The 21,547-nt window shown below is 35.5% G+C and overlaps 4 protein-coding genes across 6 annotated transcripts; all 4 read left to right on the forward strand.

The window, feature by feature from the left end:
- Nucleotides 1–320: 320 nt before the first annotated feature.
- Nucleotides 321–3,849, forward strand: LOC118053694 (uncharacterized). The gene is made up of 8 exons (XM_035065025.2): nt 321–503; nt 611–681; nt 791–1,063; nt 1,350–1,410; nt 2,402–2,526; nt 2,796–2,858; nt 2,979–3,103; nt 3,449–3,849. Exons 1-8 carry the CDS (start codon nt 425–427, stop codon nt 3,582–3,584), a joined length of 933 nt encoding a protein of 310 aa, XP_034920916.1. The 5' UTR covers nt 321–424; the 3' UTR covers nt 3,585–3,849.
- A 935-nt stretch (nt 3,850–4,784) lies between these two features.
- LOC118053713 (regulator of G-protein signaling 1) lies at nt 4,785–10,659 on the forward strand. Of its 2 annotated transcripts, XM_035065046.2 has the most exons (11): nt 4,785–5,213; nt 5,735–5,855; nt 5,975–6,038; nt 6,171–6,255; nt 6,535–6,608; nt 6,810–7,001; nt 7,987–8,075; nt 8,201–8,439; nt 8,754–8,878; nt 9,882–10,003; nt 10,101–10,659. In XM_035065046.2, exons 1-11 carry the CDS (start codon nt 5,113–5,115, stop codon nt 10,305–10,307), a joined length of 1,419 nt encoding a protein of 472 aa, XP_034920937.1. In that variant the 5' UTR covers nt 4,785–5,112; the 3' UTR covers nt 10,308–10,659. The 2 variants fall into 2 exon arrangements, with proteins under 2 accessions (XP_034920937.1, XP_034920955.1); XM_035065064.2 differs by lacking the exon at nt 5,735–5,855 and having other exon boundaries at nt 4,787–5,213.
- A 2,809-nt stretch (nt 10,660–13,468) lies between these two features.
- Nucleotides 13,469–15,808, forward strand: LOC118053731 (very-long-chain 3-oxoacyl-CoA reductase-like protein At1g24470). Of its 2 annotated transcripts, none has more exons than XM_073411144.1 (3): nt 13,469–14,275; nt 14,902–14,971; nt 15,310–15,808. In XM_073411144.1, the coding sequence occupies exons 1-3, from the start codon at nt 13,635–13,637 to the stop codon at nt 15,514–15,516; spliced, it is 918 nt and encodes a 305-aa protein (XP_073267245.1). In that variant the 5' UTR covers nt 13,469–13,634; the 3' UTR covers nt 15,517–15,808. The 2 variants fall into 2 exon arrangements, with proteins under 2 accessions (XP_073267245.1, XP_034920967.1); XM_035065076.2 differs by having other exon boundaries at nt 15,323–15,808.
- A 337-nt stretch (nt 15,809–16,145) lies between these two features.
- Nucleotides 16,146–21,207, forward strand: LOC118053739 (very-long-chain 3-oxoacyl-CoA reductase 1). The gene is made up of 3 exons (XM_035065087.2): nt 16,146–17,288; nt 17,402–17,471; nt 20,772–21,207. The coding sequence occupies exons 1-3, from the start codon at nt 16,651–16,653 to the stop codon at nt 21,024–21,026; spliced, it is 963 nt and encodes a 320-aa protein (XP_034920978.1). The 5' UTR covers nt 16,146–16,650; the 3' UTR covers nt 21,027–21,207.
- The last annotated feature ends 340 nt before the right edge of the window (nt 21,208–21,547 follow it).

The following is a 21,547-nucleotide window of genomic DNA, read 5'->3' on the forward strand; positions in this document are numbered from 1 at the left end:
TAATATGTTGATATTAAAAATAAATTTTAAAAAATAAAAAAATACTTTAAAAAATTATTATTATTAGACTCCAAATTACCCTGCAGATTGTGTTCAATCTCTTTTTTAAATGATTCTTAAACTGTTTTTTTTTTTAAGAATTAAATTTGATTTTTTTTATTTTTTTAATATTTCTTAATAATTTTAATATATTAATATAAAATGTTAAAAAAATATTATTATAATACATAGCACAGCTGGGCACTGAAATGATTGGTGAAAATTGATGACCATCCACGTGGCGAGAGGACAAAATTTAGTACAGAAAAATAAATTGACGGAGAACGGAAAAACAAATGACCGGAGCTGTAATGGTTTGGATTTTCAAGGTTTCTTCCAATTCTCTATAGGTCATCAAAATTGAAGTTGGAGGCCATCAACTACCATGGCTTTGCTTACTAATACCTCAGCTAATATCTACTCTGTAACCAACCACGTATCATGGTCAAATTCTACCTTCATGGGTTAGTCTTTCTTCTCTCTCTCTTTCATGGATTCCATAATATAGTCACTGACACTGAGAGCTTAGTAAAGCTGTGCTTGCTTTTCTCTTAAACATAATTGTAACTAGGTGGGAAGTTCACTGCCCTCTATCTAATTGATTCTTGTCAGTTCTTGCAGTTACCTGCCAAATCACCTAGTGTAAGATACTCACTTTTCACCTTTCTTTTTAGCAAAATTTGAAAGGAATGGTTATGCGGGTTATCTTATCTTTTTGAGACTGAAAATAATATATTTATTTATTTTTCAGGGCGATAAGTTTCGCACAAGAACTTATGCGAGACGGAAATCAGTGAGAAAATGGACACGGGATGAGCGGTCACAAAATGGTATAGCTCTGGAAAGTACTGAGAAGGGTTTAGAAGAAGAGAGAGTAGTGTTATCAGATAAGTCTTCTTTAGAGGATAATTCTGTGGAGCCTGTGCAAAGTACACTCAACAATATCGCTTCAAGAAGTGATGTGCTTCAGGCATGCACTGTCACTTCTGGGTTGATAGCTGCTTTGGGTTTATTAATTCGACAGGCAAGGTTTTACTTTACTTTCTTGCATACTTGCTCAGGAAAATCTGGATGAAATCTTTTCAGAGTTATTCTCATTTGTTGATCTTGTCTCTTGTTGTTTAGAAAATAATGGATTTGATTTTCCCATCTTTCCTTGTCTATGATATACAATGCTTAGTGTTTCTAATCATGTGATTAAAGTTCTAGAGCTTAGATTGATATCATTAACATCTATATGCACAATTTTTATTGCTTGACATCATGAATAATCTGCACATTATTTGGTGATCCCTGATTTTAATTTCCAGGTGTCTCATGTCGCATCAATGGAAGGACTGCCAATCCTCGACTGCTCTACTGAAGTCACATGTATAAATTTTCATGTTTTGCCTCTTCAATTTTCCAGTTGGTTGTTCATAAAATTGTTTTCATTATTTCAACCTTGTTTCTTGTGCAAATAGAAATAAAGTGAACATTTAGTATTTGGCTGGACACTAGAAATATGATAAAATAAAAAGTTTATTTGCCCTGTATTATCATCCACATTTGTTGGATATGCCGGTTGGATTTTATTATTAAATTAAGGACTTCTCGATGAGAACTATCTGCATCTAGATTTACATTAAAACGCTGGACTGGTCCCACTTATTCCTGCAACATGGACCAGGAACCAGGAAGACAACCCATTACCTCATGGCATGGACCAAGATGGGAGTCCTCCCTGTCTCTCTGAGGGACACTGGACCTGAACTCAATGTTCATAGTACTCTCTTCTTTTATTTGTCTAGATGTAAATGACTATGCTAGATGTCCGAGTCACATTTTCATCCATGTAGATGGAGCTATGACAAAGAATGCAGCCCAAGCAACAATTTATCAGTCAAAGAAGATGAATACAACTCATCATAGTTAGGTTAAAGCTTCATTGAGTGGTGTGTAGTTTTTGATGAGATTGAAGATTCTTGCCCAAATTTAAATGTCTTCTCATGGCCATGTTCAAGGAAAACGTTTATCATCATAATTTTGTATCCTATAGAACTTATGATCAATCTTTGCTGATGTTTTTGTTTTTTCCCTGATAGTACCGTAATCCAAAAAATTTTCACTCTGAATCTGGTAAATGTCCCTATCCAAATACATGGCAAAATGACTGCTAGTTGATGATGGATAATTTCAATCTGATGTGCTATCCAGATGTCTTTGTTTTTATTCTCTGCCTGCTGTTATTCTGTTGACCAAATACAAAGTTATATGTCTGTGTGTATACTATTTATTGAGTACCTTAAAGAGGGGGGTTTTTATTTTCCTTCTTTTTGAACCATACTTAAAAGAGTTTCTCATCTTTACTTTCTCTTTACAGTTGGTATTGAGATGTGGCATCTTGAGTTGATTACAGGATTGGTCATACTGATTTCATCATGCAGATACTTGCTACTGAAGACATGGCCAGACTTTGCTGAATCGACAGAAGCAGCCAATCAGCAGGTACTCTACTCAATTTTCTGATTCAATCTCTAATTTAATCAATCATCATCTCTATCATTATCTACAGAAAGTCATCTAGTTAGAATTAAATGTGGAATGATTGGAAATTTGTTTACATAAGTTCTATCTTTCAATATTCTCATCTTTTTTTTTTTTTATGGTTCAGCTACTGAGTTGGACCTTCATAGTTTTTCCAACTATCTCTAAATGCTAGCAATTTTTGTCGCTGAGAGCCCGCACCAGTCTTTACTTCTTTATTTTCCATGCAGGTCCTTACATCACTTCAACCTTTGGATTACTTAGTTGTTTCATTCTTTCCGGGAGTTACTGAGGTAAGTGAATGTATAATCTCAGGTCTCTAAAACATGCATGTAAGGAAAATATAGGCGTATAATCTCTTTCTCAGTAAAACCAACTGACAAATTTTTTATGTGAATTCATGGATTGCCTAGGAACTTCTTTTCCGAGGTGCGCTGCTACCGCTCTTTGGAATGGATTGGAAGAGTGTCCTTCTAGCTGCCACCATATTTGGTGTTCTACATTTGGGAAACGGTCGAAAGTACTCCTTTGCTATCTGGTATTCACTTCTACAGTTTGTTAACTGGAATTACATGTCTATCCTGTCCATGCTACATTTATTATGCACTTTGACCTTCTCAAGCTCTTCTTCATTTTATTCTATGACTAAATGGAAGGTTTTAACTTCCATTTCTCATTTAGACCAATAATGAATCAGTAATCACTTTTTATGCCCCAATATTCCATTAGGTACACATCAACTTCTCAAAGTCTATGAATACTATATTTGAAGAATACTCCAGAATCTCTGTTTTCTATTTCCATATTCTTCAGTTAATTTACAGCTGGTTTATGACAGTTACCTTTATGTAAAATCATGGTTTTATTGTTTAACTTCTTTCAGGGCAACCTTTGTTGGAATTGTCTATGGCTATGCTACCATTGTATCCTCAAGCTTGGTCGTACCAATGGCTTCTCATGCACTGAACAATCTAGCCGGCGGGCTCCTGTGGCGACACACATCAAAGCCAGCAAAATAGAAATCAGATGATCATTTTTTTATTACCTGTTTCACAACATGAACACTAGCTAATTTGACCAGTGAAAAACACGACTGCAAAGGGATCCATGCACAGGTATACGCTACATCCTAGCCTAATATGGCTTCAGTATGCTGCGTAGTTCTTTTGCCGAGTACATACATGTGCAGCCATCTTAATGCAAATGAGTTGTAGAGTGTGAACAATGTCTCTGTTTATCCAACGTGATTATCTCTCCAAAGAGGCATAGTGCTCCTTTCCTTCCTTTCCAGTTTGAGATCTTGAATACAAAACTCCAGCCTCTCAAGTCCAAGCTATAAGCACATCATCAAGATATGGTGTGGTTGCACAGCAATGAGAATCCTAAAGTCAGGAGATAGAAAGACGCAAAACAGCTAGAATTTCAAGTTTCCCAAGATCAGAGTAGAGTAAATCCTTTTCAAATACATTATCAAAACGATCTAAAATGTATAAATTGTTGATTTCAACCGTATTTTCAAATGTATTTTAAATCAAAAACACAAATATTTCTTTAAAAAAAAAAAACATCAAACGACATCATCGTTTGTCGTTCTCCCTAGAATAAATGAGAAAAAAGAAACAACTCTTTTATGAATGTCCTCCCCTGAAATAACCATGGCTTTCCTTTTTTTCCTTCTCCTCTCTCTCTCCACCAACGAATCACAATGGCTGCCACCAATCTCTGACCAACAAAACCGACCACCTCCAAAGCGCTGCCATCTCCTCTCCCTTTTCCCGCCTTCCCTTTTTCTTGCCATTATCAAATTATCCAATAGAAAAAAAACACCAACAGCATGCCACCAATTTGTAGCCACAAGATCACGATGACGATGACGATGCTTTTACTAGGGAAGCGTCCATGATTGGTCCGAGGATGAAATAAATCGACAAAGCTTTCATTGTCAGACACAAGTGCATTCATTTTTCCATGAATTTCAGTTGGTAGCGATTGCAGCTGACAAATAAATCTTCAAAAAGTCTAGGAGTTCCTTTTGGTTTAGTTTTCCGGATGCTGAGAGAGGATGATCGCTATAGTTTTTTAAAAGTATTTTTTTTATTTGAAAATAAATTAATATTAATTTTTTTTCATATTTTTTTAATTAAATATATTTTTCTTCTTTTATATTTATACTTTCTATAATGAGAAACTAATAAAAATAAGATTTATTAACAATGAACAACCTTACCATTCATTAAAAAAACAAGAACTAAGTAAAGATAAATTTAAAAATAAATAGAAGATTGAGTACAAATAAAAATGAGAAAGCAAGTTAATACAAAATTAAGAGTAAAGGAGCTATGAAAGCTTCAAACCAAGACGTGAGAAATGGAGAATTTTTGTAGTATATTAATTTTAAAAAAGGTCAAACTAAAACAGCGGCCTTTTGAACGTTTTAAGGTCGACGAGTCAAAAACAGGACAGCAAGTAAAAAGGTTTACTCCTAAAATCCTAAGAAAGATTGAGATTTGTCTGTCTGTGTAATTGAATCTGAAAAAACAAAAGCAAATGATGAAAGAAGAAGTTAATGGGAGTCGAAGCTGTGCTGTGCAAGGAGGTTGCCCCTCCGATTACATAGCTATTTCCATAGCCATCCTCGCCTTCTTCTTGTTAGTACCCGCTACACCTTCTCCTCCTTTCTTTCTTCTTTCTTTCTTTATATTCTCTATATATTAATTGATTCTTCCTTCTGTATTCATTATTATTTGATATGGTTTTGGACGGTATAATTTTGTTATCATTGTACTAGAAATTATTTACAAAAATTGATAATTTTGTCTCTTGTCTGTTTTCTTGAATATGGGGTCTTCTTTTTTGTGATTCTCGCCTGTTTGGTGCTTTGCCTCAATGAAATAGAGTTTGATAACAGGAAGGATGCCAGGATTTTACCTTATCTCCCCAGTTGCCACTTTGAATCAATTAGAGATTACATAGAGTATTATTACTGATTGGTAATTAGTGAATCAATACGATTAATGAGGGAGTACTTCATCACTAACAGTATGGTTTCTACCGGGTGATTAGAGACATGATCAACCGTGCCAGATTAACGTCAAGAATGTTGTGGGTCATGATAATGGTTTTGTTCTCCTTTACTGAGTTTTTTTCCCCCCTTCATAATTATTTTCAGGCTTCTTTCAAGGTTACTTTTTCCCTTTTTGATCCACAAGATCCCTCGTACTAATGGTAGTGGCTTCTGGATTCCAGTTATTCAAGTGTTTGGCAGCTTTAACCTTTTGTTATCAATTGTGGTAGGCTACAGATTTTCATATGTTTCTTTTATGTTTTCAGTGCTTTCATTAGTGAAGTCTGTTTTATGGGCATTTTTGCATTGCAACCCATATTAAGCTGTTTTTCTCTTTTTACGCAGATGTCTATCAATTTCCTGAAATTTGAAAAGAGTCACTGGTGGCAGTCTTGCTATGTTTGGGCAGGTTGCCCCCTTCTTTTGATTCTATTAACAACAGTCATGCTGTTTCCTCACTTTGTCATTCACATCTGCTTTTTTGAGTGAACGCATATTTCTTAATACAAACAAGATTCTCTGAAATATCTTCTGCTTTCAGTTTGGATTGAAGGTCCTCTTGGATTTGGTTTGCTACTGAGTTGCCGAATAGCCCAAGCTTTCCAACTGCATCATATATTTGTCAAGTAAGTCCAAAATGCAAATGTACTAATTGAAATTGGAGCGGTGGACTTTGTGAACCATCCATCGATAGCCATCTAGCTACACCTAATTGATCTAACCATTTGGCAACTAGTTCACTCTCTTATAATCTGCAGATTTCCACTGTCCTTATAGCATTATTGGTGGCACTGTTCTTTTAAGTGGGACAGTGGACTTGTTTCATTTTTCAGATTATATTTCTTAATCCCTGTGGCCTTTAGTTGTTTTCCCTATTCTATAATTATTTGGTATTGATATTGCAGGAGGCAATTACCACCAATTAGATCTTATTTTTTTCTTCCTCTGATTCTCTTGCCATGGGTTGCCGGAGCTGCATGTAAGTGTTCCTTGAACATCGATCATATTACATATTTGAAAGTCCTATTTGTCAGGTTCAACTTACTGCAAAGAGATTTAAGTGGCATTTGTTTTCCCTCTAAGAGCAGTATATTTCCAAATGAGGTCATTGATTGTTCTACTGTATACCCTCTGCTGCAATTTCTTTTTTCTTACAAGAAGGCTGTCTTGTTATTTGTAGTCGTCCATGTGAAGAGACCTTTGAATAATCGGTGCCACCTGGGGACTCATTGGACCATTCCAGTCGTGTGCCTTCACACAATATATGTTGCTGCTCTGGTTGGATTCACATGGGCAATTCGGCATATAGAGTTCAGGTTTAATGAACTCAAAGACTTATGGCAGGGGATACTTGTTTCGTCTTTATCTATTGGTAAGACTTTTGTCTGAGACTCTTAGGTCTATGTAGTGCACTGTAATTGGGATTTCTTTTTCTACAAACTTGCATTTCTCCCTGCATAAGGCAAGAAGTCCCATAATCCGAGAACCAATCGCCTGGTGGAAATGAAAAGTCATTTGATGATGGACAATATTTTTGACATGATTAAGCTTGGTCATGATCTTTATGTTTTATCTGTTTTCCAAGGAACCAAATCCACCTATGGTATTTCATGGGTTGATATACCATAAGCTCATTTAGCTTTGTCTTGCTTCCTTGGGAAGGCCATTGTACACCCCAAAAGTTACATTTTCAAGTTTGCTTGTGTTAGCTCTCATAGGTATCACTGGCTCTTTACCAAGGGTCATAAACTTTCTAGAGCAATTTATTAAAACCAACATGGTGTCAGAATCTATTTGTTTAAAAAGCTCTTTTGTTCAAATCTCATGATCTATTGTGTCTTGTAGATGCAACAATATAAAACTCTACAGTTGCACTTAGATTCCTTGTTATGGTCCATGTGATAGTGGCCTGAATCTAATTCAAGATTAATGTGTAGGACCTGCATGTTTTTGGGTTGTCTGCTTGGCTTAGTCATGGGACTGAAAAGCAGTTACAAATTCGTTGGTTTCTTTTATGGGACTGCTACTGTTGAAGGTCTAGGTCTGCAAGAAGTACATAAAATCTGGAATGGATTATACAGGGCTTTAATGTAATGTTAACAAAAATAAATAGATACTGGATGAAAGGACCACACTAAAATTCAACCAGAATTGAAAATTGAGTAGTTGATATGTTATTCATATATGATAATGATTGAGTAATTGCTTGAACAATTCATCCAAAGGGTAATAAGACATTGAGATATTGGTCAAATTACCAACTAATTGTAAGCTGCTTGTCAAAGCAGTATATGGATGATCAGTTTGACCTCTCTCCATGGTCTTTCCTTTTAATTTCTACTCTTTTCTACTTACAGGGATATGGTTTGCTGCTTATATTTCAAATGAAATTCGTGATGACATCTGGTGGCTCCAAGTTGCCTCCAGAATTTTGCTTTTGATAACAGTATGTTTCTGTTGTCTGGATCTTTCTCTATTTCTACTTACTGGTGGCATCACTGGTTGATTTGATTCAACTAGTTAGTTTTCTGCTTATGTGTATTGCTAACATTCCTCAGGTATGCTCCACAGGCAAGCGTACTGGTTCTGGTTTTCTTCTCTATATCAAGTTCACAGCCCTTGCTCTCACAAATTAGCTTGAGGAAAAGAGAACCTTTAGAATTTCAAACAATGGGTCAAGCTCTGGGTATACCTGATAGTGGACTGCTATTGCAAATAGATTCTGTTCCGGTCATAGATCCTAACGAACCACTCGACAAGCTTCTTCTCAACAAAAGATTCCGCCAGTCTTTTATGGCATTTGCTGACAGGTATTTTGTGATTCCTAATCAATTAGTGAAACCTTTTTCTGGGGAAATGATTTAGATGTAGAGATTTATAACAAGAACATTTAGTTTCTGAGATTGTTTCATGTGCAAACTTAAATTCTCAATTCCCAGAAGCTTCATAATATTTCTTGAGCTAACTTAAATTTCTGATTCCCAAAAGCTTTTGCATCCCTAATAATGTTTTTCTGCAACTATTGAAGCAATTTGAAGAAAAAAAGAATTTATTTTGGCAAAAAAAAAAAAATCTCGAGTTGAAAATTTACTTTGTATATTTTTACTTTTCATCTTAACTGCAGCTGCTTGGCGGGGGAGAGCGTGCATTTCTATAATGAAGTGCATGAACATGATAAAATTCCTGTAGATGACCCAGTAAGAAGGATCTACATGGCAAGACATATTATTGACAAGTATATTGTTGCAGGTTTGTGGTGCATATAGGAAATTTGTGCTAAGTTTCATCTATTACATTCATTTGCATGCATTCAGGAACTTAATTATTTCCGCTCAATCTTCACCAACAAAAACAACTTGGTGATATGGCCTCTTCTTGGATATCTTAGTTTAGAGGTGCCAATGATTTCAACCAATTTTGTTGATTGGGCAGCTGAGGAAGTCAAATAAATGAAAAATGGTTTTTACATGCTGCTTGCTGGCTCTAGACATGTTTATACATCCTTGCATATAAATAAAACTGGGAATCCAATGTCGGTATGTGCTCCTTTGCTAGTAACAATCCACATATCAGTGCACATTTCCCTTATTTGCAAATCAGAAACTAGAAAATCCCAATTACAGATGAGAGTCCACATTGTAACCCGATGTTCCAGTATATGTGGTCTTTTTAATAAAAAAAAGTTGGTGTCACGATGATGTACCCTAGGTTTTTTTGTAAAAAAGAAAAAATAAAATGAAAAGGAAAGGAAATAATTCTTAGGAGTAGTGGCAAGGGAACAGCTCGGCTAGAGAAGCAAAAAATCAACTGGGATTTTGAGAGATGGTGTTCCTTTGGAATCCACCAAAAACTGTTGAGAAAAATCAAAATCTAATCTGGAGATGAACAAAGAAATAACATTCAGATTACAATTGCAAATAAAACACAGTTTCCAGCTCATCAGTGATCAGTCTGATCCATTCATCAGGAGAGGTGATGGCCACCTAGCCTCTATTAATATTTTCAGGAATATTGTACAGTTAACCTTATTTTAGTCCAAGGAATATCAAGATAAAACTTCCCTGTTATTTAATCAGTCTACTGTGGTAAGGAAAACCTGGATAGCCATGCTAAAATTTTGTACTTGAATTGCCTTAAAGATTTTTGCTCCAATGGAAAATCTATTTCTGCTAAGCTTATTGGCTTTGTGGTGCACATAAGCATGCAGAGCGTGCTGTTATCTGATAGGTTTCCTGATTCTGGTATTATACAGGTGCATCAATGGAGGTGAACATATCTTATCGAACACGACAAGAAATACTGACCACCACCAATTTGGCACACCCTGATTTGTTTAATAATGCACTAAATGAACTGATGCAGCTGATGAAGACGGTAGGTGGCTTACTGTTGTTTCTACAGATGTGATTTATATTTATCACTATCGAAGCATATCTGAAGTATACTGTTTTTTCTTTCTAATTTCTTGAAGAACTTGGCAAAGGATTACTGGTCATCCATGTATTTCATCAAGTTCAAAGAGGCCAATATGAGATTCAATGGCCATGAGCAGGAATCGATGGCAGGTTGGAACTTCTCTCCTCGATTGAGTTCAGTGCGTGGTGCTGATGATCCATTCCACCAAGAAAATGTTTTAAAGGGCTTTGGCTGTGATAATCGTGACTTGGACACACAATGATCGAAGAACACAAAGTGCTTAAACTGGTGCACTTCGCACATGTTCCAGGATGCATTATACTGAGTGGTCCATGATCAATGGTCTGCAAATGGATCGGAATCCCCATATGCCCACTAGAAGACAACTAGGGTAGGTGAGCTAATATTGAGGTGGGAAATCAATTTATGCACTCGAGTTGTACAGATTATTAGGAATCCATCACATATTGCAAGGATCATACTTCTAACTGTAGCGTTCAAGGCTGTATTAGGTCAGAATGCATTACTTGGGCCAGCTCAAGCCCGAACTTGCATCAGATTTGAACAGTGACATCATGGAAGCAAGATATATAGCTCATGACCTTTCCCCTTCCTCTTTATTTGTTTACTGTGGTTCTCGCCCATCCGAGTCTTCTAAATTTATGATATCGTCTCGACACACTCCCTCTTCAATGTCTACGTTCATGATTCGTCAACTTTGACAAGTGAATATTCGACCGAGACGTTACATTCAGCTACCTCTTCAATTAGACACCTACCGGCTACCGCCGCAATAATGATTATTAGCTGTCGAGAGATTCCACAGAGAATGTGGAGCTGCGTCAAACACGAGTGAACCTTCAGGTTTCCTAGGAAACCCTTTGCCTCTCTGAATCGGTGTGGCCTGAGAATGTGGATCAAAGATTCAAGACAGTGGGGCTGGATTTGGTGACGGATTTAGGTAGCCTAAAGCCAATAAAGGAATTACTTCTAGGGAGTGACAGTGATCGATCAGTGGTTTCTTCATCAGAGGAGAGGAGAGGAGAGGAATACGTGACTATAGGTTCTGTAATGATAACCGGGACGATTTCTACGTTAGGCTAGGAATCATTCACGCTTTCTGGTGTGGCCACATGCACATTAATTGGTAGTTGCAGGATTAGATTATTGCACGTTGCCCATAGAAATAGATGTAGATTGTGATAGGTCCAATCAACAGGAGATACAATATTAGCCTAATGTGACTTTTTCAGGGTGAAAGCTAAACCACAATTGTTTCAAGAATTTCTCTGTATATTTATTTCATGCTAACATTTTAATAAATAGAGTTTTAGCTTAAGAAATCAGCCTTAATTTCAGGAACTAACTAGCCTTATTTTAAAGGAAATACGTAATAACTTTTGAATGAGTAAACAATACAAAACAACAGTAATAAAAAGAAATATAAAAGCTGATACTTGGTCTTCACTTCAAGCTAAAAACTTGGGATTCTTCTTAGGGATTCTTTCAGATCTTTTTGGCCTATCAGATTGGAGCTCACTTGGCACCATCAACTGGCACCAAACGAGGGCAATCTAATTAAATTTTCAGGTAAAATGAAGTTCAAGAATATAATATTTCAAAAGGTTAAAGTTAGTAGATGAATCTTATCAAATATATTAAACGAAACTTTCATGTATTATTTGGGACATATTTGAAGCTGCTAATGGAATTTTATTGTGATTAAAGTTAGGATAGAAACTAAACATCTAAAATTTTCCAACTATATAATGTATGCTTTGTAATTCATCTAGACGAGAGAGAACATGTTTGAAATCAGGACTCAAATCTGCCAAAAATATACAAAAATTGAAAATTCAGGCTACATGCAATAATTATTTTTAATATGAAGACTTTTTATTATTTTATTTTTTTTTTTGAATAATTATTTTTAATTTGAATTTTTTCTAGAGTATAAGACATTGTTTAGGGGTTTATTTCATTATTGAATTTATGTTAGTTAATTACTAGTTTAAACTTATTAGCTTGCAACCGAAAAAGGGGTCCATTAGAACTTATTGTGATGGGAACAACCAAGTTATTATATTGAGAAGTTTTGTTTTGAAATTTTTTATTTCTTCATATCATTAATTTATTGATTTATATTATATATCTCTCTCTTGATTTATTTAAATCATTCATTGATTATAATATTATTAACTTACTTTATTAGATTTTAATTTAATTTAATTTCTTGACTGTAATTATCAATATATAATTAATTAAAAAAATATTTTTAATTTTACAATCCAAATTTACAATATTTTTAACAACTTTGAATCCAGCCTAATTTTGCAAACTCCCCCAAATAATAATCTGATCCATTCTTTCAAGTAAAAATATGTGTGGAGATTAAATATTAAAAATCCAGAGAACTGATAACTGATAGTAAATGATATCTGGTAAATCAAAATGACTGGTAGATATAATATATAGTAGTAGGTGGTGCCTTGGAAGCTTGTTGACCGATAGATATAATAGTATATGTATAAGGTGTCATTTGATATATGTGAAGATTTTTCGATGATAAAATCAGTAATTTTATAAGAAAAGAAAATTCAATAATATTTTAGAGAGATAAACTCTGAAAACATATATATGCTAAAAATATCAAGAATGAAAAGATTATAAACCTTTTACTTGAAGAATTTATAATATATTTATAATTCATGAATTTTATTCTTTTATGAAAAGAAAATATTAAAATATAATTTTATCTTTATGATATTTTAGATTATATTCTACTTAAAATAATACGGATTGGATAATTAAACTTAAAGATGCATGAGCCAATGGGGTTAATTTTTTTAACCTATTTGAGGATTTTTTTTTTTTTTTTATTTAGATCCATCACGTATCAATGAAGGTTAACTTCCTTCTCTAAACATTGTACGGACATATCTTTTAATGTCAGTTTCATAAATTCTAATAATGTTATTATATATATATATATATATATATATATATATATATATATATATATATATATATATATATGATTATTACATAGGAGACGAGAATCTTTGTTTTGTCACTTGTATAGCATGACAATTTTAAAGGAGATGTCTTCTCAAAAACAAATATTATGACTATACACGCGCATCATCTTATTCGAAATAATTAAGCTTAATAACTCATCTTAATTACTAACCTTAAAAATTGGAACCAAAAAATAAAAAAGAGAGTGTACTTCCTAAACCAAGTCCTTGGAGTTTCAAGCACTTCTACCGGTCCTACTATATTAATAATACTCAAATAATCACCAAATTCTAACAAGTATCAATATTTTTAGGATTTTTTTATTCTATTTTTATTCTAACAAGTAATTAACAAAACCAAACATGATAAAGTTAGGAAAGTGTCTTTGGAAAATATTTCAGACAAACAAACCGAGTCCTAATTCCTAAATGTTCATCACTAATTCATACATCACTTTCAATACCAGGGACCAGCCAAAAATCCTCGTAAGTCTTTAAATTCTTAGGAAATATATAGACATGCACACTCTCTCGTCACGAGTTCTTGAAAAGTAAAAAAAAAAAAAAAAAAAATGGTCTCAGCATGCATCAACCACCTCCTATCCCAGCCCATGTGGCTTGTTCTTGTCTCTTCACTTGGCCTCCTCTCCTTCCTCAAAACCTCAACCTCTCTTCTCAAGTGGGTGTATGCAACGTTTCTCAGACCAAAAAAGAATCTCAGAGACTATGGCTCGTGGGCTCTGATCACCGGAGCCACAGACGGCATTGGCAAAGCCTTTGCTCACCGGCTAGCTCAAAGGGATCTAAACCTAATATTAGTCGGTAGAAACCCCACCAAGCTCGAAACAGTCTCGAGGGAAATCCAAGCAGAGCATCCAGGCACCAAGATCAAGACTGTGGTGTTTGATTTTTCAAGCGAAGCCTCAGCCGGTGTCCGGTCGATAATAGAGAAGGCCACGGAGGGGCTAGATGTTGGTTTGCTGATAAATAACTTGGGAATCACGTACCCTGCAGCCAGTTTCTTCCACGAGGTTGATGAGAAAGTTTGGATGGATATTGTTCGAGTAAATCTGGTGGGCTCGAGTAGGGTTACTCAAGCAGTTTTGGCAGGGATGATCGAGAGGAAAAGAGGTGCCATTATTAATATCGGCTCTGGAGCTGCTAGTGCCATGCCCTCACATCCTCTCTTCACAATCTACGCTGCTACTAAAGCGTGAGCATACATGCCATAAGCATCGATAATTAATCCCTTTTTCTTTTAAACACAAGGTTTTACAAGACAGAATAGAAAGAATTAAACTTTGTGTTTAAAATCAAATGGGTTTCCAATATCCTTGGTATTTTTTTATTTTTTCCTCACGTGGATTTACTTGCTCAAATCAAATGAAATATGATTATATATACCAAGTAATTATATCTGCCTTGTCAAACTTTGTGTTTAAATCAAATGGGTTTCCAATATCCTTGGTATTTTTTTTATTTTCTTCTCGCGTGGATTTACTTGCTTAAATCAAATGAAGTATGATTATATATACCAATTAATTATATTTATAGCAAGTTTATAATGTCTAGTTTATTATTTAATTTCAAAATGTACAATGTAATTATTTTTATTGGAAAAAATATGTCTATATAATTAGTCACGTCGTAAATTAATTCCAGAAATATTCTAATTTAAGCAGTTATGATATAAAAAATATATTAATAATGAAAATCCTAGTCAAATAGATAGATGTTTTTATGGATAAAGAAATTAGATTTATTAGAATTTAATTGGCCGTTCAATTATTAATAAATAATGACCTAACTAATGTTTTTTGAGCTGCTGAGTCCTTGCAGTTACATTGACCAATTATCAAGATGTTTGTACGTGGAATACAAACGCTGTGGAATTCATGTACAGTGTCAGGTATTATAGCTTCCATCTCTGTGCATCGCCATAACTTTTTATTACCATATTTGTCTTCCTGGTAAATCAAGGTATATAAAGTGTAATAACTACATTACATTTTCTGAGTGAAGAAATTAAATGTCACTCCAACTACTAAGATACTCGTTTTGATATTGTAATAGTTTTTTTAAAAAATATATATTAAATTATTTCTCGTGTAAAAAAATTAAATTAATATGGGTACTGATACCTTCATCTTAACTTCATCAAGAACATTTGTTTTATCACATATTGACGGTGGGATACGAAAAAAGAAGAAGGTAATATTCATGATGAACATACCTGATGTAATCAAGGCTCCCTGCACAGGTACCGCTATATGTTGCAACAAAAATGACTGCAAGAGTAGCTTCGATTCAGAAATCATCCTTGTTCATACCATCACCAGAAGCTTACGCCGAGGCTGCGATTGGTCGAGTAGGCTACGAAGCACGGTGTGCTCCCTACTGGGCTCACTCGTTTCAATGGTGGCTGGCTTGCTTGCTTCCCGAGCGCGTTCTTGATGCCTGGCGTCTCTCTGTCGGTATCCACCGAAGAGGAAACGAGTTCGACGAAATCTGTAGCTAGTCTATCCTTGATGGGGTTTTGGGGTTTTTACGCTGTTTTCAATACTTCTCTTATTCATGTTTCTTTTTCAATTATGCATGCTTTCAGAAATCATTAGATTTATTTCTAAAATCCCATATATATCAGCAAGTTAACAGTCAATTCAACCTCTGTTATCGATTTTGGGGTCAATTAATCGAACTGAATGAAGGGGGTGAGAAGAATTTTCTGCACAAGCAGAGGGGGAAATTAAGGTGTCTTTTCCAACTTCGCGGTGTTTTTGGAGGTGTGGGGCAGAATGTGTTTTTATTTTTAACCGAATAAATTAAAATTATATCAATTTAATAACTCAATGTGCGTCAAAGGCAGAATACATGGTATATATATATAGTTTGTGTTATACGAAGGGACTGCTTTTCCTCTCTTTAATCTCCCGAGTTGTTCTTGAATATATTTACTCCTCGACAATGGGACGACCTATGATAGGTACTTCCTCAAGATCAGGAAGATTAATTCACCATAAATGTAGTTAAAAAAAAAAAAAAACAGCCCAAAATTTATTCATGACAGACTGTATCCCAGGTTTTCAGAATTGACATGTCATTGTCACAGAGGCGCGCCGGCCAGACGAGCATCGAAGAACCAAAAAGAGGAGGAACAGGAGGCAAGAATCTTAAACAAGGCCTTTGGCAAGAATCTTGAACAAGAAGGCCCTCGGCAGTTGTCACAACGAAGCCATGTTGTGAAGAAACGTCACCATAAGTAGTTAATGGGGCGGTTTTCATCTCATCTACTTCACCACACTCCGTTCAGCCACCCTTCGCTTTCTCCATCAAATTGTAGTTAACTCCCCCGTTCTTCTCTCTGTTCTCGCCTAACTTTTCTTCCACCAGTCGATTTTTCATCTCACGCGCGCACACGCGCACCCTGTTTTCCTTGTTAGCTCCGCTTTTTATAAATCCAAAAATTCTGCAGTGTTAACATTAACAGAAGCTTCCCTACCTTTCTTTCTCCCCTTCTTTCTTTATAGCATTCTATTATACAAGTCTTCATCAAATCCCACGTCTCGGATCCAAAAGCATAACTAGAGAATGGGTCTCCGTTTCATTGACCAGCTCAAAGATCAGCCTTTATGGCTTCTTCTGCTCTTCACTTTGGGTTCTCTTTCACTTTTGAAATTCCTTTCCGCTACTCTCAAATGGGTCTACGTTAGTTTCCTCAGACCTGCCAAGAATCTCAAGAAATACGGGTCATGGGCTCTCGTTACTGGGCCCACTGACGGTATTGGCAAGGGGTTCGCTTTCCAATTGGCTCGGAAGGGTCTCAATCTAGTCTTGGTGGGCAGGAATCCTGATAAACTCAAAGACGTGTCAGGTTCTATTCAATCCAAATACAGCAACGTTCAAATCAAGAACGTTGTTGTTGATTTCAGTGGCGATATTGACGAGGGTGTTCAGAAGATCAAGGAGACTATTGAAGGATTGGATGTTGGTGTCTTGATTAATAATGTTGGGGTTTCTTATCCTTATGCGAGGTTCTTTCATGAGGTTGATGAGGGGTTGTTGAAGAATTTGATTAAAGTGAACGTGGAAGGCACTACCAAAGTTACCCAAGCTGTTTTGCACGGGATGTTGAAGAAGAAGAAGGGTGCTATTGTTAATATTGGTTCTGGTGCTGCCATTGTTATTCCTTCTGATCCTCTTTATGCTGTTTATGCTGCTACTAAAGCGTAAGCCTCTCTTCTTCTTTTTCGTCGTGATTTATTTACAAGGATCTAATTTGTGGAGATTCGGAGCAGGTTGCTATGAGTTTTGATTTATTTAATCTGTGTAATGTTATCAGGTACATCGATCAATTCTCAAGATGCCTTTACGTTGAATACAAGAACAGTGGGATTGATGTGCAGTGTCAGGTACTGTGCTTCTCCATGCTACAATGCTCTGCTGCTCTCAAAACTTATCCTGATCTGTCATCTGTATGTAATAGATTTAGTTTACGTTGATGTTCTGGTCAATCTGTGATTATGTCTAAATGAATGTGCTTATGTGATCGCATCTGAAATCTGGAATATAAATGGTGACGAAATTTCTTTCTGCTTCGTTTTCTGCTCTTTGGTGAGGGCATTGAAGAAAAACCATCTTTATCTCCTTTTCGCCTTATAAAGTAATTAGGAACCCTAAAACATGGATTGATCGATAAGGGATAGCTACGTGTCAAGTGCTATAAGCTACAAGCTAGCGTTAGGAAATAATTTATGATTTGTCTGCCGTTACCCCCAGCAAATGTTTTTCAATAACAGAGGACACACTACATATTTTCGACTATAATTAGCTTATTAGAAATCTTGATATGGTGTGTTTTATTACTTTTGTTGCAACCGGAATATCAAGCAGCTTTAAAAATCATCAAGGGAACTAGCTCTTATTATTATTATTATTATTATTATTATTATTATTATTATTTTATTTACAGGAAAAAAAAAATTTAATAAATTATTATATAGTATTATGATCACTAAAAATTTTAATAAATTAATAAAGATTTTATGATGTGAAACTAGTTATGTAAAAAGTAAAATAATATCACCTTTTAAATATTCTGCTTGAGATAAGTTGTATTGTTAATTTTATCTTAAATTACCAAAAATTTATTGGTTTATGTTATAATAATTTGATTGTAATATTCCTAACTTTGAAGTCAGTGAATATTTAATTACGGATACTTCAAACTCTAGTGTTAATAAATATTACATAGTAAAAAAACATATGATATTCCTGACTCTGACGTTAGTAAATAAACAGGTAAAATAATTTTAATCAATGCATGTTTATTTTTTATTTATTTATTTATTTATTTGAGATAGATTTGACCCAGCTTATACAGACTAGACTAGACCCAACTGGTCTAGCCTGGTCACTTGCCTAAGCCAATGACCCGGCTGGGTAGGGAACACGCGTGAAAAGCTTCACGCACGCTCAGCACGGTGGGAGTGATTTAAAACTGCAAGTGCACAGCCTATGTAATTAAAAATGGAAAGAGACATCAACAGGTTGTTGGCTCAGTGGTTGTTGGGGCAGCTCTCCTTCCTTTGAACTTCAATTCGAGTCCCAGTGGGAGTGGGGCTGGAGAGTATGCCTGTCACCCCCGCGGTGTCTTACCTGTTCACTGGGTTTGCAGGATGTTCAGTGGGTCGTGGGATTAGTCGTGGTGCCCGCAAGCTGGCCCGAACACCTACGTTAATCAAAAAAAAAAGAATGGAAAGAGACGGAAAGATGCAAACTTACCTGGTGCAGCTGCGGGGTGAAGACGAAGACGATGGTGACGACCGGTTAGCTCTGGCGGGACGATGTCTTCTCCCTTCTCGTTTCGTGTCTGTCTCTTACTTTTTTTCCTGGGTTTTCTTCTGGCCTTCTTCTATCCCCTGTGTTGCTGCTATTCTTTCGTCCCCTGCGTCTGTCCTCTAGTGCTTTCTCTTCTGGAAAAGCTCCCCCAGTTCCTTTGATTTCCTTTGTTTGCGTCTTGCCTTGTGTAATTTTCCAGTGTCTTCGTTCTTCTTCTTTTTTTCTGCTTTTTTTTTTTCCTTTTTTTTCTATATCTGCTTTTCTGTTTGTTTGTTCGTTGGTTTTCCCTTTTCTGTGGCCTTCTCTGGCTTTTATAAAGCCAGAGGATGGCCTTTGTTCATGTATTCGTGCCTCACGATCGTGAGGCATGAACGCCTCTGTTTCTTTGAGAAGAAACAGAGGAATAACAGTCCTGTTATTGCAGGACTGTTCAGGATGGCCTCTGGAAGATAATGGGCAGCTGAGGAGACGTTCATGGGAGATGTGGTCCAAAACGGTTTTGGTTTCCTGTTGAATCGGTCCCTGGTCTGGAGAAGGTGATGAATAGTGGTTCAAAACGGCGCCGTTTGTATCCCTGGGAATGGCTATTTTCAACTTGGCCCCTGAACATAAGGGATTTAACAATTGGGTCCCTGATTCTATTAATTAAACAATTACAAGTTCAGTTAAGTCCCCAAACTTCCCATTCCTCTAATTGTTGACCAAATTGACCCCCAAATTTATAATTCAGTCCTCAAACTTCAAATTTGTTTGGTCCTAACCCAATTCTCAAATATTTTTTATTCATCCATTTTTTATCTTATTATTTAATTTTTAAAAAAAAACTCAAAAATTAGATTATGACAACTTCCATGCAAGCTGATGCTTTATTCTGTTAAAAAGAAAGATCATGATTGAAATATTTTATAACATAGTTGTTAGGTAGAGGCCATCTTTCTTTCTTTTTCATGGCAGAATTATAGATACACAAATGCCTTCGTGCACTTCATGGTTTTAACTACTTTCTTTTTCTTTGTGTGTTGTTGGCCCTGCTGAATGCCTTGGTGTTATAAACCTGATTAATGTACTTATCATTATCAGCATAAGATGAACTTATAATATGGGAGTGCTATATGCCATGCTAATCATTTTTCTTTATCCAACAATGCACATAATCTTTCTTCTTCTTCTTTTGATTCTCGTGTGTCTTTTGAATTCTTCCTTGGATTCTACACATTTGTCTGAATTGGCTGGTATAATTAGTGAGAGAAGCGGCAGAGTTTTAGATGTGGGACGATACTAGAACTTACTGCTAATTGAATACATGTTTTCTGACTTAAAGCTGGATAGTGATGATGTGAGGAAACGTCAATGAGATGGCTATTTGCTCTGTAAAACACAGACAACTCTAGCGGAGGAATCATAACTAAAGCATACTGAAAAGCCTACAGTACCTTGCCTATCTGATGTCTGTGATATGTGTGCCCTTTCTGACTATATCTTTATTTTATTTTTTTATTTGAGGAAACTCAACTCCTTTGAAAATGTATTTTATGGTTCAGGTAAATAAATAAAACCATGAATATCCATACTCTTATAAAAAAAATATATATCTTAACTCAAATTTGAGACCTCTTATGTAGATCTCATACCCTTTCTAACTATACCGCTCATCTTGTAAATAAATTTTTTTTCTTTTGTGCTTATCAAGAGAGATGCAGGTCTCCCATCTTGAGTTTTAGTCTCTTGATTTGCATAAATATCTTAAGTATAATTTCAGATCTTATTCAGGTAGAATGATAAACATTCTGCTTACTGTCAGGTATTGGTTTAAGCATCCGATTTTCTTTGTTTTATGCTTCTTTGATCAATCTAGGGTTTTCTTGATGCAGGTTCCACTTTACGTGGCAACAAAGATGGCATCAATAAGGAGATCTTCCTTCTGGGTTCCATCATCAGATGGTTATGCCCGGGCAGGTCTGCGTGCTATAGGCTACGAACCTCGCTGCACACCTTACTGGCCCCATTCCCTTCTCTGGGGTTTGATACAATTGTTGCCAGAATCAATTGTTGATTTCTGGAGGCTAAGTTTCTGCCTTGCGATTCGAAAGAAGGGACAGCTTAAAGATTCCAGGAAGATGGAATGAACAGTACAAGCTCAACTTTGGCTTGCTTGGGGATTTGGTCTGTGGATTAATGAACTTTCAGGATGCTGATGGCGTACTTATCATTTGAAGTCACAAAAATAAAAATAAACACGCCATGTTATTGATTAATATACAGTTATAATTAATTAGATATATAAAATTAAATTACTATGATTATTCAGTTCTTTCTATTTCAATGTTAATTATTCCTACTTATTATCTCCCTTTAATTAGTTACCTGCACTTTGTCTGCATGTTAAATTTATTAATTTTAATATGCTTTTAAAAATAGAAAAGTTCACAGGCTGCGCTAGACTGTTTATCCTTTAAATATAGAAAAGTGTACACGCTTTTAAAATGTCATATTTGGTTGTCTTCAACCTCCGTACTCGGTTGCAGAGTTCGATTTCCTTGGATGTTTTTTTTTTTAAATCACATAAAGCTTAGAAAAACTATTTCAACATGATTTCTTATCTTCTTTCGAATAAAACAAAATCCAGAAATCAAAACTTAAATTTTAT

The sequence above is a fragment of the Populus alba genome, chromosome 8, assembly GCF_005239225.2.
Source record: "Populus alba chromosome 8, ASM523922v2, whole genome shotgun sequence".
In the NCBI taxonomy this organism is placed as follows: domain Eukaryota; kingdom Viridiplantae; phylum Streptophyta; class Magnoliopsida; order Malpighiales; family Salicaceae; genus Populus; species Populus alba.